A 19,129-nucleotide genomic window follows, 5' to 3' on the forward strand; every position below is an offset into this window, starting at 1 on the left:
GGACCTGAGTTCAATTTCCAGTACTCCCCACAAAAAGAACTGAAAAATGAATATCATAGGTAAACTGTGAAAACGGTAACGCTCTCCCCTTTTATCAGCCACACTATAAAATAGACACAAAGAGAAATGCTCTGGTTGAAAAGGGAAAGGGTAGACAGGCAGGAGGAGGCAAAGGAATACTATTTCTTGCCAGCTCCAAATGATTTTGGAGTCTTCCTGTCTTTCTTCAAAGAGCTTTTAGTTGTACCTTCAAGGACTAATCATTTTCAGTTGTAACTTCAAGGCCTGGGATTTAGCTCAGTGGCGCCGTGCCTGACTCATAAGCGCAACAATCCTGAGTTCAATCCCTGGTACCACCAAAAACACAAAAAACAAACAAACAAACAGAAGAGGGGCAATCTTATGTGCCCTCAGTGATACACAGGCAGGGTCTGGAAAATACTTTAGACAGAAATCTTATTAGAAAAAATTTAAATAAAAATATTCAGATATAAAATGCTTCCAAGAATCATACATACATTTTTCAATTTAAAAAAAACCCTACAGATTACAGGTTTTAAATACAACTGAAGAGATTCTATCTACCATGCTGCCACCAGAGGTTGGCTTGATTGCTCTGAAGTAACAACACTTGAAAGCTCCTATTCTTTGAAACTAATTTAAACACACTGAATTGTTGAAAGATTAAAAACCGCAGTCAGCTAATTACACTCTCTCTCATCTCTTATTCAGCAAATGAATCACTTTTCATTACCACTTAGCTGAAGTACATGAATTTCTGCCTAATTAGAAATGTTGTAGATGGAACATTAGCAAGAATGGAGCAGGTCAGGATATCTTTGCTGCTTCATTTTTAATTCCTAACAGTAGAGTCTGATAGGAAAGAATAGAGAAGTCATTAAATAATTTTGAATTATTTATAAAAATTACTTTGCTCAAATTATAATTATTTTTTCCCCAAATGGTCTCAAATGTCTAACAGAATGAAAAAAAAGCAGTTCAACATTGATTTTAATGAACATTTTAATGTTATGTATAACAGAACATTATGAATACAATGGAAACAAAGTTTATCAATTTAATAAAAAAATTTTTCAACATAAAGTGGGGAGGTAATAATTTCATACCTATATTATAGTATTTATTTTTAAAAATATTCCAAGCTCAAGGTTGAAACAATTAATTTTGCATTCCAAACTCTAAAACCATGATTTTCATGTGAGCTTAATGTAGAATTACAGCAGGAAAACAAACATTTTCATTAATTTCCTTTACTTGTCATTAAATCAATAAAATCTCTTGACTGCTACAGGTCTCCTTTAATAATATATATTTAATTCCTTTCTAGTGGAACTGTATTGCTAATGATGTATTATATACACACAAAACCAAAACAGAACAGATACCATAAAAAATCTAAAAATGAACATTGTTGAGTTCTAACATTTAACTTAAGGTTTTCATGGATTTTTACCTTTTCAATTTTTTGAAAAGATATGAAAAAGATAAAAATAAATATTTTTCTCTTTCAACTATTTCTAACTTAAGTGATGGCTACAGAGATAAACACGGAAGGAAGCCTTGCCAAGTGAATCACTGCAAATTTTAAATAATGACTACTAAAAACCAACAATATAATGGAAATTTTTTCTTCTTCTTTTTAAAGGAAACCATACAGCAGTCCTGGGGTGGGGAGAGGTTTTCTAGTTCTGCACAAGATCATTATAGCAGAAGACATGGGAAAAGTCCCAAATGACCACCAATTGCTTTAAAGAGGCTTTGTTATAATAAAAATTTGGATAGTATAATAGCAGTGTTCCTGGAACATTAGCAAAAGTATATACATTCCAGTTACCTTTGATTTAGCCATAATCACATATGTATGCCTTTTTTGGACAAAAATATATATTTTTATAAAAAACTGATCATCCAACTTTAATGATTTCATATATGGACTCAAGAGGGTAGTAAAAGGAACAGACCCAATTATGACAAGGTGATTCAGGGACAGAAAAATCAAGTTCCTCAGGAAAAGAAAAGTATAAAATTACAGATTCAAACACGTTTATTCAGCCCTATTCTCATCTTCCCACCAATGATGGTAAATGAACCCTTCAATTTATAAAGGCTTTCAATGGTGTCATCGCCCCATTTGTGTTCTATCTTCACTGAGAAAAATTATTCTGATTGCCTCACCTGAAGTGCTCTTGCTTGGTCTGAAATATTAGATACTTCATTTTTATAAAACAGCTTTTTTGGTTCTTTATTTAGGTTTATCTTAATTAACTGATAAAAGAAAGGGGAGCTGATTAGCGTTTTCCATCCCAATATCACCTATCTGCCCAGCTAAAAATTCTTCATTCAATCTGTTTCTTTACAATCTCCTACTTGCTGAAGTTGGCAAAATTTGCAAAGGCATCTTGCTTAGGCTGTACAGTTCCAGAAGACATGGCCATGTTGGGCATGCCCATTCCCATCGTGCCTGTCAAGCCCATCCCAGCAGCTGACATCCCTATGTTCATGTTCATGCCCATCATGCCCTGGTTCATCATTGGAGCACTGCCCAGAGGGGTCATTCCCATGGTGCCAGTCATCACATTGGGCATACTCATAGGCATGGGTCCTCCCAGCAAAGGGTTAGTTTGTGGTCGGACAGGAAGCATATTTGAGGGAGAACTGAGGTTCACAGCTCCAAAACTTTGAGTCATCACATTCAAAGGCTGTTGCATATCTATCAGAACAAAAAAGACAGAAGAACTTTACCAAACTAAATTCTTAACATTCAAAGAATGGAAAAACAGTATAATTTTCCTGACATCAATACTATTAGTCCTTATAAATTTCTTGACAGAGATTTTATAAGATCAGTCAATTAATTTGCACTACTTTTTCTTTTTGAAACACAGTCTTGTTCTGTAGTCCAGGGTGGCCTGAGACTTGCTCTATAGCTCACGATCCTCCTGCATTAGCTTCCTGAATACTGGGATTATAGGCATGCACCACTATGCCCAGCTATACTGGTTTATGTTCAGAAATATTTTGTGGCTGATGACCCTGGTTTCAGAGATGTAAAATACATGATCCCAAAATATTGCTACAAAATCTACTATTAAATCTTATGTAACACACACATTGTTAAGAGCTTGTGTCTATGAAAATCCTTAAAAAGTTTATATCCCTTGATTCACTGTTATTAGAACAGTATACTAAATAAAACTCAGAAATACAAAGATTCGCACAAAATCACAGAACAATTTAAAGTAACAAAAAACTGAAAACAATTTATATAACAAAAAGAACTTGAATAAATATAAAAAATATAAAAAACACTTTTTCCTAATAATATTCAACAAAAAAATTGTAATTTAATGTTGAATGAGAAAAGCAAGAAACAAAATAAATAAAGACAGAATGATCCCACACATTAAAAATATGCTTTTAAAAGGTGGGAAAAAATATAGTGATTACCTAGACTGCAGAATTTAAATGATTTTTATTATTATTTACAAAAATGATTGTATGGCAGATATTTTTACGTTAGTGATCAGGCCACCAAAACTCACTATAATACAATGAATGTTATCACAACAAGAACAGAATATAGTCAGTCAGTGTGCTAGGAGAGATGAGAGGTACCAAGCAAGCACATCACCCAAAAAGATCTGAAATAAATACTCAGTAAACTACACTTCACCACAGCTCCTGTTAGGTATTTTTACTTTAGTGCTTGAAGCAGTCCTGGCATCCTGGCAAAACATTGTAAGAACACAAAACTGAGTGTGCAGAGGTGACTTACTCTGTTGCTGAATCATTGTATTGAGCGATGGCTGCTGGGGTTTGGCCGGCTGCATACCAGGTAGCAAGTTGTCTAGGCTGATGTTTACACTGGGGTCAGACCAAGTGGAAGGCAGGGTTTTGCTGACCGATTTCTGGACCATATCTGTATTCTGATTATAGAGAGGATTAGGCTTCTGCAGCACTGTGCTAACATTTTGCAAAGGCTGAAAAATAAAGAAATGCTCTAAAAATTAAGCATCTGTCCCATAAAGATTATCACAGGAAAATTTGATTACAATAAAGTTCTGAAACAAAAAAGAGGCCCAAATGCTATATGCTGGTGTTTTTGACACCCTGAATCATCAACTTCAGGTCCCTGTGAAGTCCCAGTCACATTTAGAGTTGAAAAATCCAAATACATATCAAGAATAAGAATTATTGTTTGGTAAGTAACTCAAAGCCTAGAAGACACCCTCTGTAGCCAATGTTGGGGGCAACTACCAACGAGAGATTAGTATTGTTTTGAGGAAATATACAAGTAGAAATCTGTTCGTTTACTGTGGCGCTGGGGATTGAACCCAAAGTCTATAGTTCACACTGAATCACATCCCCAGCCTCTTTTTATTTTGAGACAGTGTCTTGCTAAGTTCTCAAACTGCCCAAGCTAGCCTCAAATTTGTGCTCCTTCTTGCCTCAAGTACCCAATGCACTGGAATTGCATGTGTGCACCACTACACCCAGCATGGAAATTTATTCTTACAAGATAATTCAGGACATGACTTTTCATACATAAGGTACAACCATCAAACAAGAAATTCTATTTCACAAATCCTGACCTCTCACTGTTTTGTGCACCCATCTGCCTAAAGGGAGCTAAACTAATGGAACTTCATATATGGGCCAATTTAGAAGAAAGCAGAATGTTAGAAGAAAGAAGCAGAAGTGCTTGATAGGTACTAAGGGTAACTCATGAAAAGTACAGGAGAAAGGAACAGTACAGGAAGAAAAATTTAAAATGTACTAATGCAAAGAAATATAACAGGTACAATTAAATCAAACTTAGGTCTAATTTGTGTTTTATAAAGTCATCTTTCTGCTTTTTTTTTTTCTCTTCCCCTGCTTCATTCTAACATCCAAGAAAATCTACACATTAAAAGTAACTAGCATCATAAATATTCTCAATACTAGAGTCAAAATAGCCAATTTCCTGGTACAACTCAGACACCTATTTTCCAATCCTGATTTGGTTCAAATTCTAAGCTAGCAGTAGGTATTTTGGATTTAACTCTATAAAAGTAAATAGGAAGAAAAGGGCTAAAGGTGTAGGGGAAGTGCGAAGGGTAGGGGAAAGGAAATAAGGGAAAAGAATATGAGAAAACGAAAAAATGGATATAAAGTTTTTGTAAATAGGGAAGGGAGGAAGGGGGTGAAGGGAGGGCAGGGACAAGTGGAAAAATGAGAACCAAGACCTGTCATGTAAAGGCACAAGATCTCAGTATCGAATGAAACTGTACTGTATACCTAAAATGTACCAATAACTCAATGAGGAAAATAAATAAATAAATACAATAAAATTTGTTCTCATGAAAAAAAAAAAAAGTAAATTACAGCTGGGGATTTAGTTCAGTGGTTCTGTCATCTGCCTCGAAAGTGGGAGTTCCCAAATTCAATCCCCGATACTAAAACAAAACAAAACAAAGAGTAAATTGTGAAGCTCCTATTTTAGGTGTTACCCATAAGAAAATAAAAGCTGAAAGAGCATCCTATATGAAGTTTATGTAATATTACCAGACCTAAAATAGGAAAAAAAATTCACCACTTGAGGTAGTGATTGTTCTATACTATTAGTGATGATTATTTACAACTAGTGACTTATTTTTTTTTCTTTGAAGATAGGGGTCTAAGTTGCTCATGTGACTCAAATTTTTTATTTTCCTGTATCATCCTCCCCAAGTGCTGGGATCACAGGTGCCCACCACTGTGCCTGCCACAAATGATACTTAAGGATATGTCCAGAAATTCTACTCAGTGAATACTTGCCATGGGTGAAACAATACACAGCAATACCTTATTGCAGACTTCTGTCTGTAAACAATTCAGTTTCCAAACCAAAATATTCGACAAAAATTTGCTTCTATCTGCAAACTCCACACTGGATGAAAAATAGGACCATCGCTATCTCACCAAAATCGTAAAACAAATTAAATTCATAAACTGAGATACTACTGTATCTATTTCTTTTCATTAAAAACAATTAAAAAACACTATTAAATATCAATCTGTTCTAATTCAACATGTTTTCAGCATGTCCCTTCTCTGTGCAAGGTGCTACACTTGTCTTTACAAGGGGCTACAAGATGAGTAAGAGGGCCTTGACCCCCTAGAAGCCAAATGATTATACTATAGGAAAGAATGTAAGGTAAATGCAATGCACAAAACTGACACACAAAGCCATATGCCACCTAATGACGTTTTGGCCAACAAAAGACCATGCAACATTTTATTGCCTACTGCCACTATAGCCATCTTAAGTCTGTATAAACACAGTCATGTCTGCACAATGACAAAAGTCATTAACAGCACATTTCACAGACTACAATGATCCTTAAGCAACAAGTGAATACACATACACACACAGATATATACATACACACACCAAGGGTTTGCTTATTTTTCTTACACTGATCTACCATTTAAAGTAGAGTATCTCAAAGACTATAAATCATAATTTCTGAGGGAAGCAAACAACTTACCTGTGATCTTGACAAGGGCAAACCAAGTCCTACAGTATTAGTGCTCATCAAAGAGAAATTCATACTCTGGGAAGATGTCATAGTTGCTTGGGAAGAGCCCATAAGATTGAACAGGTCTGAAGAATTTGAGGCAGCTGAAGGTGGCCCTAAAGCTGGCTGTGAACCACTGACAAGTTCTACTGCTGGCTGGGAGGCACTGCTGAAGAGCTCACCACTGGAAGCAACAGGGCCAGATGGGGCTTGGTTGAAGGCACTCCAGTCACCAAAGTCTCCATTCCCACTTGTTGCTATTAAGACAGAAAGACTATAAAGAAACTTTTTGAAATGCACAGAATGCACCTATCTTATAAGCACAAGGTCCAAAGTTTGATCCCCGGTACCAAAAAAAAAAAAAAAAAAAAAAAAAAAAAAAATCAGAAACATACAAAACCTCAATTATTACATTTGAATTATAATTACAAATCTGAGTTTGAATGTATTCACTATGAAAATTGGTAACACATGAATTTATAGACTGGTTAAGAGCACAGATTTTATGCCTTATTAGCTGTGTGACCCTGACTGAATTACTTAACCTCTCTGGGCTCCACTTTTAAAATTTACATTGTGAATATTAAATAATTTAGTATACACTAAGTGTCATTTTAGATTGGTTATTGCTACTTTGGATTACATGGGAAAATCTAGGTGCCAGCCAAGCCACTGGAACTCTTCTCTTTGGGTGTAACACATGAAAAATAAGTCAATTCTTTAAAGTATAAATACACAATATTAACGATTTGGAATACAATGATTATAAAAGGAAAGTGATAAATTTTAAGCAAGATATCTATGAATCTAAGTAAATAAGCTTTCCTTAAGAGACAAATGGATAAATATGAATAAATGAAAGTTGAAAAAGCAAAAGCAAAAGGAAAAGGTGAAGAAAACTCTACATTAGAAAGTGTCATGTGAAAGCAAATGGTATGTATTTCCAAGTTAATTAACACCATCTCTTTGCACTCCCTGTTCATTTACAACTTGGGAATACATTTAGTCTAGCCTAAAAGGTAACCAACCACTGCAGTATTGTGTCTCATTATGCTAAATATCAGGAAAGAACAATAACATGAAGTCTTAAAATTATATTCTTCTATTACCTTATTAAAATGTAAGCATCCTTAAAAGAGAAAACAGTGTACTTAGAAGCCCCAAGTTCTACCAACAATTTAATATAAGAAGTGTAGTAATATTCGTTACCTCGGGGTTTACAAAACCATGTTTTTGATCTTCTTTGCAAAAGAGACATATATTAAGAGTTTAAAAATTAGTTCTATACATTAAACAATTTGAATTCATTTAAGTAAGGCTGCTGGGTAAATGTAAACATTACGCTGATTTTTAATTTGCTTGATCTAGAAAGCACATTATGAAGGAAAACTGGGGCAAAAATGTACTGCCCCGTCTGAAAACTCGGCATCTGAAGTGATTAATCATGGGAGGGAGAGACTTCTAATGGGGCATATATTGTTTCGAAATAATTAATCATTTTTGTAAATTTCAGCCCCCTGTGCAATGGTGATCAGGTTGTATTAATCAAACGCATATAGATGAAGAGAAGCATCACTTAGGCAATATTAACATATTCAAATATCTGCATACCAGGCAACTTTGTATACATAAAAACTTTGAGAATTACACAGGAAGCCTGTAAAATTAAGGCAACATTTATCTTCCACTTTGATTTGTCTAAAGTAAGGTATCAACCCTTAGAAGGTGTAATCACACTTCCAGAACGAAGCAGTTAATTACTCAACAATTCTTATTTCTGGGAAAAACTTATAAAAGTGGGCTGCAGAAATAATCACAAACCATGCTAAAAGGTAAAAATTTTTATTCATAATCCTGTTGAACCTAAAGCAGACAATACTAAATATAAATTTTAATACAGTTTAAAGCAATAGCAATAGATTACTGTACTTGTAATGAATAGTAAGACTAATTCAGTTACGCTAATTTTCCCTCCTTGTCTCACTTTGTATGTATGATTTTTACAGCTAAATTTTTAAATGTTGTCTAACTTTGGACTGTCTAGATTTTATAAAACATGCATCAGTCTCTTCACAAGCTGCAGGAAAAAAGATATTTAATAATGAACTTAGTCTCTATTTGATATATTTCTATAGGTATTGCTTTATCCTTTTAAAGAATTGTAACAAATAGTATTACTCCTAGTTTTAAAAAATTGATTTCATTCCCAAAAAATCACATAAACTAAATATAAATCACAGCATTTTTGTGAAAATGAGATTACTTATACTTATTCACACTTCTCCCTGCACAGCTAAATCACAGTCATATATAAATATAGACGATTTTCTTTAGCGTCAACTGAGTAGTATGTGTAATTGGCATATTTCAGACGCTAATCCTACCAAGTACTTTGGGAATAAACTGTTTAGGAATTATGAATCATAACCACAACAAGATAAAAATGATGAAAAGAAGCTAATTTAGGGGAGAGGGAGCTATGTATTTCATAACCTTTTTACCACAAAGTCTGGCCAATCAAATCACCTCATACCTTGAGAAGGGAAACTGCCTGATGCAGCAGCTGAGCCAAAGTCAGCAAATCCCCCAAATAAATCAGCTGATCCTCCTAGAAGTGAAAAGAAGGAGGTTAAGCTCTTAGAACTGGAGAACAATTGTAAGCAATCTCAGGAAGACTTGTTAGCAACACACAAAAACATATATGTAGTAGTGGCCCTAGACCCCTTATAGAAGCTATTTGACCTAGGTTTTCAATTAGTTTCCTGTACGATATTACAGATTGTTTCACATTCCTCAGTCTTAGGAGCAATAGGATAAATGATACTACAAATATGGTTAAAGTTATCCCTCATGTTTCAAAAGTACAACATGGACATACAGTTTACTGCTAGTCAATTATGGTCTTTCTAAGAATCTTCCATGGATACTTAAGCCTGTTTAAAACATTGCCATGGAATAAGGTACTCACACAAGTAAAAGAAATACACAATCCTTGACTGGACGTTGGGTTTTAAAAATAGTGAAATACAGACAAAACTAAATTGAGAAATACGAATGTGATATGTTATAGTAAGAAAGTAATATTTTTAATGTTAAACTTCCCAATACAATTATATTGTGATTACAAAGGAGAATATTTTTGAAAGGAAATATAAGCTGACATAGTATAGGGGCAAATTACAATGGTTGCAACTTTGTTTCAAATGATGCAGAACACATAGTATACTATGAAGAAATATCAAGAAGTAGGACAAATTTTCTATATGCTTAAAATTATTTAAAATAAACATTTAAAGAAAAAACCTTATGTCTGAATATCAATCTGTGTGTATAACATCTCATTCTCATGCAAGTTTTATTTATAAACACTATATGGAGGCCCAGGGATTTAGCTCAGTGGTTCTGCTGCCTGCCTCGCAAGCTCAAGGTCCCAAGTTCAATCCCTGGTACAAACAAACAATAAAAAAAAACTACATGGATAAGGATATGCACTTTTATCTACAATTTAAATAATATTTCTATTTTTCTTTTAGAAAGTGGTATTTTTATTTCAAATTTTAACAATTTATTTTTTTTAAATTATCAATGAAACAGTGAAAGATCTAAAACCTTATGTAGTTGTCCTTATTTTTGACTGTTCTTAAAGATATCATTTCTTAAGAGTCATACCCTTAAAAGCCTGGAGCAGCAGTTCAATTATGGTGCTTTCAGTGTTATGTGAACATTATAGAGGTTACATCACAACTGCTTAGCCTGCAGTGCTTAGAAACTAGTCAGGTGGGACTGGAACATCTGGGCGGCACTCAAACACCACCAGGGACAGCTTCCAACATCTGGTGCCATTTCTGAATTGTCTTATCGCTGCAAGACATTCTGCCCCATCTGCTATACTCAACTGGGTTAATTAAACTAGAACCATCTCTCCTTCTTAATAAATGGCCAGCAGTCAAAAAAGGAACAAATCAGAATCTGATACATGTGTATTTGGTATTTCTTTAGAAGGCACATTTACCGTAGTCAGTTATCAGCAGGCACAACTAATTCCTCACCTCTTCAATATTACAAAGACACATGCTCATGTACATTATCTTCACTTGTCAGTGAACTCTAACCACACATTCTCTACTCTTACCAACACTATATGTCTTTTTAATTCACCCAAATGGTAAAAGCAAAGTGACTTACTTTTCTCTTCCTTATACACATATCATGATAAAATGTGATGAGCACAAAAACCTTGTGAGCTAGAGGTTTAAACTCTATAAATTACAATAAATATAAATAAAACTAGCAAGGAAATGAGTGCCGCAAACAGTTGCTCCCTAATATTCAGCAGTGTCCTTCTCACATTAAAAATATTGATCAAAGTATACTGCTGGGTAGCAGAATGATAGTTAATCAATTATTATAACATCAAGGGACTTGAAAATTGGAGATGAGATTATTTAAATTTGCTTCATCCACACAGTGAATAAATATCAGTAAGTAATTTATTATGACAACTAGGGATTTTCTAATCTTGATTAGTCTACGCTACAAAGAAAATTCATGTTGCAGATAAAAGCACTAACTACCATAGATTACAACTTAAAAATGGACAAATGTTTATTTTTCCTGAATTTCATGTTTCAGATAAACATACATACTTGCCACCTACACTAAATTACAGGTTTCTCACAACTTATCTACAGAAATATTATTCTTATCACATACTACTGAGAATTTCAACATGACTATTTAAAGAATATTGGGAGTATAGAGACATGCACACAGCTATTTTACAAGTAGAAGCCACCTTTATTTAATGCAGGTTTGATTTATTGTTTGAAAAATTCATTTAAAAAAGTTTCTCCTAGGAGGGACAATCTATACCTATGTACATTATGTATATACCAATGCTTAAAGCTCAACAAAAATTTTCTGGCTTAAGCATTTCCCTAAGATAAAGTCTATCTGAGGAAATACAAATAAGATTCTACCAAAAATTACTGCATGTGAAAGGCTGCTAATTTTCACAACAAGAGCTATCTTTCACGATTCCCACACGAGAGCTGTCATAATAAATGAACCATTTCCATCTGCCTTTTCAGGGCAGCAAGGAGGTTATTTACAATCACCAGCTGGGAACATGTATTTTCCAAAGTAAGACCATGAACAAGAAAAATATATCTGTGGCTTGATAGTGCTTAAACTACAAATGGAAATCTTTAACAAAGAATTTTATCTGGATTATATTAAGCAAACCTATTCATGAAGAATTCTAATATATACAAAAGGAAATGACAAAATACAAAAGGAACATAGATAATGATTAAAAATTATCCACAATCCAGAAGTGTTTCTCCTTACTGAACTGAAAGACTCTTAAAGGTCCTAGTGTACTAGTTAATTTATAAAAGAGAAAATATTGGGGGGGGGAGGATACCTTAGTATCCAGAAAATAAGAGAATGGTTAAATTACAGAACAAGCATATAAAATTATAAAGCAAGAGAAAATTCAGTAAAATTGTAAGGAAATGGTCAGGAAGATCTTGGGGAAAAAGAATTCACACACACACACAAAAAAAACCCAAAAGCAAAAAAATCCTTTTGATAGAAGTCTGAAAGATTTCACAGGGAATAAATTCTTAAATGTATAAACGAATACAGAGAAATATTTAAAAGATAATTTTCAAAGTTATTGTTAGCTTTATGTACCTAAATGAAGGTGAAACACTTATTTCACATGTCTAAAGTAAGCATGCCATACTTTTAGCAACTAATGAGAATATACTACAAAAAATAAAACAAAACAAATTTTCAGTAATCTTGGCTAAAAACTAGAAGACAATCTCCATCCAAATTCTAATACAAGTTGGTCTACCGAGAATGTAATAAGCTGGTTTAAAACTCATGTAAAAGTGATTAGTGAGTACAAAGCAAAAGGTTGAAATGTAATGCATTTAGTCCTCTAAAATTTGTTTTAAACTTGGGATTCCAAAATATTTTAGTTATACTGACTATAGTGTACTTTCTCTTCAATTTCATTTATTGTGCTAGAAATACATAATACTATGTTAAGCAAGATCTAAACTGTTTACTTATAGAGGGACAAAGAAGACAAGTGGATTTATACTTTTTAAAAAATGAATGGCTTTTGGCATTCTATTTCTAATTGGATTCTTTTCTAAATATTTTAAATTATGCATTTCTTAAAATGCCTAGAAATGTGCTATGCAACAAAGCCACCAAAAAATCATTTAAATACAGTTTAAAAGAACATCACAACAGGACAATTTATTCAGATAATCTCAAGTAAATCCTGATGACTCCAAGTATAAAGTTTTACCTGTATAATTTAAATTTAGTAAGATAATCTACAATGATATTGTACTTTTGAAGAGGGTAACAGTAAGAATGTATTTTTTAAAAATTTAAGAATTTTCTCCAAGGAGATATTTATCTGATAAGCAGTACAGATGCTGTATCTGCTTAGTTTTACAGTTTGTGCCCATATTACTTGCATGATGGTACTGCTATAAATATGGGCACATCTGGTAAATGACACCAAAACAACACAGCAAGCAGCAATGTTAATATGGTAGATTCTCACACCTTCTCGTGTGTAGGTGCTAAAGATTTAATATCCAATTGCTTTTCACTGCAGAATTCAATTTAAAATATATTAAAATATTTAAACAGAAATGGGTAACTAAATTTATACATTGACTGGAAGGAGATTTGTAGTAAATGGTTAAACACACTGTGTGAAACAGGAGACAACTTCAAAAAATAATTGTGATGCCAATCCACATTCAGTTGTCCTTAGACAATATTGATAAACTTTAAGGTAAGAAACCTTTCAGATATCAAACTCTGTTCTCAATTACTGAATTAGTTTTAACTGCTATTTCTATTTAATTACTCAATCTATTTGCACTAGAGAAGAAAAGCCACCCAAAAGGTTTCCGGCCAAGCAAAAGGAAGCATGCCGGCATTTAATAATTCTCTCTGTTCAAAGCAACCTTGGTATCACAGAGGAAAAAAGTTACATCTACTCATCCGACTTTCTTAGTTAATTCTTCAGTGACTGCTCCATTAAAACTTTCCACAGACGCATGAAAAGGGTTCATTAATACTTCATGCCAAGAAGTCCAAAATAATTGATATTGTGTGACACTATGTCTGTATTATATGACCACATGCTAACTACTACTTAGTACCACAGATCAAATTCTAAGCATTCAAAACAGACAGCATATAAATTGTTAAACAACTAACGTAGCTGTTTCTAACCTTGGGCATTAGAACCCAACAAAGATTGCAGAAAAATAGTAGGCACTGTTAGAGAAAAAGGGAGAAAAGGAAATGTAAGATCTTGGAAACCAGGTCAAATCAGTAGTCCTGTAAGGTTAATCCAACAAACAGACAAGGAGAAAATAACAGGGAAGTGACTTACTCCCCAGTTTTGTTGGTCTACATTTGAATGTAAAGTGAAATTTATACAGGCTTAGAAAAACTGTCTTTAAACAGAAGTTGTTTTTCTTGAATTGTAAAAGCGCCTTGGTGTCTAACTAAAAAAATATTTGTTGGATAAATAAACTGAAAGCCAAACAAACTGTAGGTACATCCACGTGGACCTCAAGAATTAAGATTTTGGGAGCTGGGCCTGGCAGCACAGGCCTCTAGTCTTAGCTCTCTGGGAAGCTGGAGGCTCACAAGTTTGAGCCCAGCCTGGGCACCTTAGCAACAATGTCTCAAAATAAAAAAATGGTCGGGGATGTTGTTCAGTGTTAAGGCCTTGAGCTCAACCCCCAATACCAGTGGTTGAGTCAGTAAAATGAGCAGAGCAGTAACTCTTTCAGAGAAAGAAATCAAAGGTAGCAGACTTAATGCAAATTTCATTGCTCCAAATTAATTTAAAAAGATTAAAAATGAGAACTATGAATCCTCCAAAATATTTATCATGAAAAATTTCAATAAGTTTACTATACCTTGAAATACTATTTATTAATTATGGAGGAAGCACTAAATAAGGTACAAGGATAAAACATAAGTTATGTTATAGCGATTTCAGGATACTATTATCAATACTTAATGATGTTACCACAAAAAGGTTTTTTTGGGGGGTCAGAGATGTACAATCAGGTATATTTATTTTAAGGGAAAATCCTGAGAAATAAATGCATATATAAGCAGATAAATAAAAATATCATGGAATGTTCTAAAGAATGGTAAAGGCTATAGGAGCTAAAGAAAATAAGAAGTCTGAGAGATCACTAAATTATCAAATATTAAATACCAGGTCTCCCTTGTTTTAGGCAAGTGAACAATTCTCCTCTCACCTAGCTCCAGGCTCACTCCAGGCTCATTTCATCTTTTCATGGTATTTTTTTAAATGATTAAAACCAAGGATACTAAGAAGAAGAAGCCAATGTAAAAGCTTACCGGCTGTCGACTGGCTAGTGGCATCAAACAGATCAACAAGGTCACCAGATGACTTGCTGCTAGGCACTGAATTCTGAAAAGAAATACATAATAAATTTCTACTGCTCATAAATGTTTCTACGGATTCATTTCTAAAATCAACTACCTACCTATAATTCCTACTTTAGACCCATATACCTGTAAAATTAAGCACACACAGAACTAGATTTCTGAAAACCAAAATAGAGCTTTACTCTTTATGGAGAGGCATAAGCATTAAGTAATTCTCTTCCCAAAACTGTACAAATCCCTAACATTCATACTAACGCATTCTTTTTCTTACTGCATTTCAATCTGGAAAATATACCTCCTAGACTTCACTTAATTCTTGGTGCTGCATTACCTGAATCACTAAAAAAATTCCCCCAAAATGAGTTGTAACTGTCTAGGGTGGGACTTTTGCCATTAAAATCATACAAAACTCCCTTTACAAAGATTGACACCCGCTGGACTGGAAGCCAAATTCTTACCCAGTACTAAAATTCAATGAACTCTATAAAACATTATTTATATATCACACAAGATAATATAATTCTATGGTGTTTGATATAACGTGACATCTGTTTTGTATTTAGTTCCCAAATTAAACAATGAAGTATTTTTAGCTTCTCCACAGTGCTAAGCACCCTTACACCTATGCCTCCTATGTTCAGTACATACATGCTGAATTACAAGTGAATAATTAGCCAAGAGGGAAAGAGCGGAATTCCAAGATATGTTTAAACTACTTTGAGACAACACTCTCAATTTGTTGTAAAAAAAAAAAAAAGAGAGAGACAGTTTCGATTTTTCTCATACAACCATGTCTGAATATGAATTCTCTATGACTGGAACCATGTGTTTGGCTTTTAATTATTTTGACTATCAGATCCTACAAAACAATCAGTAAACTAAGTCTGTCTACAACACAAGGGGAAGCCTAAGACCAGAAATAAGTAAGAGAGCCATTTACTTTATTTAACTACAATTCAAGTTGGATTGGATACTTTCAAGGTTTTCAGCAAAACTTAAAAAACAAAACAAATTATACAGCAGTACAGAAGAGACTTGGCAAAGAATTGGCCTCCAAGTAGGCCTAACTTTAATGTTCACAGTCACATACAATTTGCTGGATACATTAGGAAAATGTTTCCCTCAGCTTTTAACTATTGCTATAAAATTATTTGTTGAGTAAATGTAGGGGGCAAAATAATGACAGAAACAGCAATTTAACCTTCTGGAGCAAACTTCTCCTTTGGCAGATTTCTATTTGAAAGACTAGCTTGTCAGCTATCTAGCAGGTGGATTTCATTTCTGTAGTGAATAAAAAAAAGAAGAAGGTACAAGAGGCAGTGCCTTGTGTCTCTGATAAGTAATGACCACAAGGCAAATAAACCTTCTTTATATATAGGCACCATCTCAGTGTTAAATTAGACCATTTTTCCTATGCATCAGTTTCTTTTGTCCTGTTTTTTTTTTGTTTTTTGTTTTTTTCACTTTGAGGCAGGGCTTCACTATGCAGCCCCGGCTGGCCTCGAGCTCATAGCAATCTCCTGCCTCAACCTCTGGAGAGCTGGGATTATAGGTGTGCACCACTATACCTAACTCTGTTGTCATTTCTTAAACCTTCCAAATATTCCAGATTTTCCCTAGTGAATGAAACTGTGCAAAATCTAGATGGAAATAGATGCATCACTCTGATTCACAGTATCATTTCTACTTTCATAGAAAGTACAGTCAGTCACTGAGCAACTGGACAGGTTTCTTACTCCAAAGAGATTTCTTACTACTATGGACTAATTAATATATACCAGATGATCCATAATTAATATGATTGCTTACAAATGCTGGCTCAAGCCAACTAAGGCAGAAATCCTAAAAGTAGTTTATAAAAATAAACTGTGTATAATGGGTAAACCCCTCCCACTCCCACCTTAACTGAAGACTGAGGTGTGTGGGTTGAAGCATTCTGATCTGGACTTGCTTTGTCTCCTGTGTAATGCGCTGCTGCTCCAAGATCAATGGTTTTGGAAGGATTTGCAGTGCGCTTGTGTCTAGTTGTTGTGGTCTCTGTGGCCTGTGTGATATGGATATGCTTTGTCGTCACAGTTTCTTCTTCATCTTTGAATTCACCTTTGGGAGATCTGCCTCTTCTTGCTTTCTTTTCCTCATCGCTGTCACTAAAAGATATTAAAAATGAAGCAAAATAATAAGATGGGATTATTTTAAAATGTAGTCCTGAGTGATTTGAGTTAAAGAATTTCAAATTCTGTAACTCTAAGAATCCATACTTTGACTACTTGACAGGGATCAACAGTGTTATCTAAGCATCCTGAATAATAATGTGACTGTGGGTGCGGAGCACAGAATTCCCTAGATAAGTCTAATACACTACTACAAAAAAGTATTTACATAAATGTGCATAAATAAAAACTGCCTAAAATAATTCAGTACTTTTAATTAGACTGAAAGATTAGTTAACAGATTAAATAGTAGGACTACATAGAATCAACTGTTAAGATTCTAAGATTCAAACATCTGCATTTGATGGAAGTGAATTTGTGTGCAAATTTATAATGCAACAACATCACCAACTTTCACAAGCTAGTGCACATATGATAAACTATTACAGTTTCAAGGGATACTTTAAAAAATCCTATTTGAATTCATATGATTACACACTCATGTATAAATGCAGAAAAATATGAGGTAATGCACTTCACAATTGCTTTATTTTACCATTATATCAGGAGATCAAAACTTTACAGCACTAAGTAAACTGTTTCATAAAAGCTTTTGAATAGTTAAAAAGAGAAAAAAATGTGATTTTTATATGCTGGGAATGAAACTGTTACTATGACCTGTTCTCTAGTAATAAGGGATTGTTTTTGTTTTTTTTTTCTGGATACAACTAGGACAAAGAGAAAAAGAGACAGAGATAGAGAAACTTCAATATGTTTCATTACCTACATTACTTAATTTCTTGAGTAGGTTGTTTAATTTATAAATATTCTGGAATAAAATGCTTAAAATTCTCCTTTAAACAATGACTATTACTGATGCCATTTAACTGAGACTAATATAAAGCAATTTCTACTTAAATATAATCCAATTTAGAACTTATATGAATCAAGGATTAAAAAGAACGGCTTCCCACACAGAGTAAAGAGATTTTAAATGTATTTTCATATACGAGCATTTTAAGGAACCTACAAGTCTGGCAAGTGGCCAAGAGTCCTTTCTAATTTCTCAACAAAAACTGACCTAAAGATTCCCACCATCAACCCAGTAAGTAAAGTTGGCATTACCTAGCTTTTGATGTCTAATTTTATTTCAGCACAAGATTTCTTTATATACTTCACAATATACCTGACTAGCACACAATGGAACGGAACCTTCTAGTATTGTGAATAATCAAGAATTCCTGACTTTAATGATAAACAACTAAGGCTGAAATTCTGGTAACTTATCAGAGGTCTCATGCAACTTTGACTAAAAACCTGCTCTTTCACAAACACTCCAACATGAAAACAAAAATCACGTGCAAGTCTTTATTGCTACTGTGATAAATCATATTCGCTGTATTTTTACTTTTTTTAACCAGAATAGTCTATATAAATGATTCAGGTATTCTTGTAAACCCTGTCTTAATGGCAAGATGGGGGAGCAGAAAAAATAAAGACTAGGAAAACAAGGAAGAAAAGAAAAAAAAATTAAAGTAGAAGGGCGAAAGAAAAGTGTAACCACATTAAGAACACACAGTTACATCTCTAACCTGCTTACATTACCCAATTCCCATACTCCTTCAGGAAATATCAATAGAACATATGCTTTCTAAAACAAGAACATCTATGCAGGCCTCAAGAACACTAATGACAGGGGGAAAGCACAGAACATTTGAAGTAAGCACTGCTTCCCAAAGTTTAGTATCTATAATTATTAGATGGATACGATCGGTATTTAAAGCAGGTAGAAACACAGTTGCACAATAGATACAAAGTATCCCAGTATTAAGCCCTGGCCTTTAAAGATCATGTTGTAGAAGTAGTTTAAAAATGGTTTAAGGACCACCGACTTAGCTCAGTGGTTCCGGACCTGAGTTCGATCCCCGGTACCAAATTAAA

General features: G+C 33.9%; 1 protein-coding gene across 2 annotated transcripts in view; it reads right to left on the bottom strand.

Annotated features, from left to right (window-relative positions):
* Positions 1–1,089: 1,089 nt before the first annotated feature.
* The window catches only part of Clint1 (clathrin interactor 1), a 71,363-nt gene continuing 53,323 nt past the window's right edge, over positions 1,090–19,129 (bottom strand). Inside the window, exons 7-12 of one of the 2 annotated variants that reach the window (XM_010622273.3) lie at positions 16,939–17,185; positions 14,988–15,060; positions 9,094–9,168; positions 6,531–6,817; positions 3,797–4,001; positions 1,090–2,731 (exon numbers count right to left, since the gene is read on the bottom strand). In XM_010622273.3, the coding sequence (XP_010620575.1) occupies positions 2,385–2,731; positions 3,797–4,001; positions 6,531–6,817; positions 9,094–9,168; positions 14,988–15,060; positions 16,939–17,185 (1,234 nt within the window). In that variant the 3' untranslated portion in view covers positions 1,090–2,384. The remainder of the gene's footprint in view (positions 2,732–3,796; positions 4,002–6,530; positions 6,818–9,093; positions 9,169–14,987; positions 15,061–16,938; positions 17,186–19,129) is intronic. The other variant, XM_010622274.3, reaches the window with a different exon arrangement.

This window comes from Fukomys damarensis, unplaced genomic scaffold (assembly GCF_012274545.1).
Source record: "Fukomys damarensis isolate Sample0158 unplaced genomic scaffold, DMR_v1.0_HiC HiC_scaffold_9, whole genome shotgun sequence".
NCBI classification, from domain to species: Eukaryota; Metazoa; Chordata; class Mammalia; order Rodentia; family Bathyergidae; genus Fukomys; species Fukomys damarensis.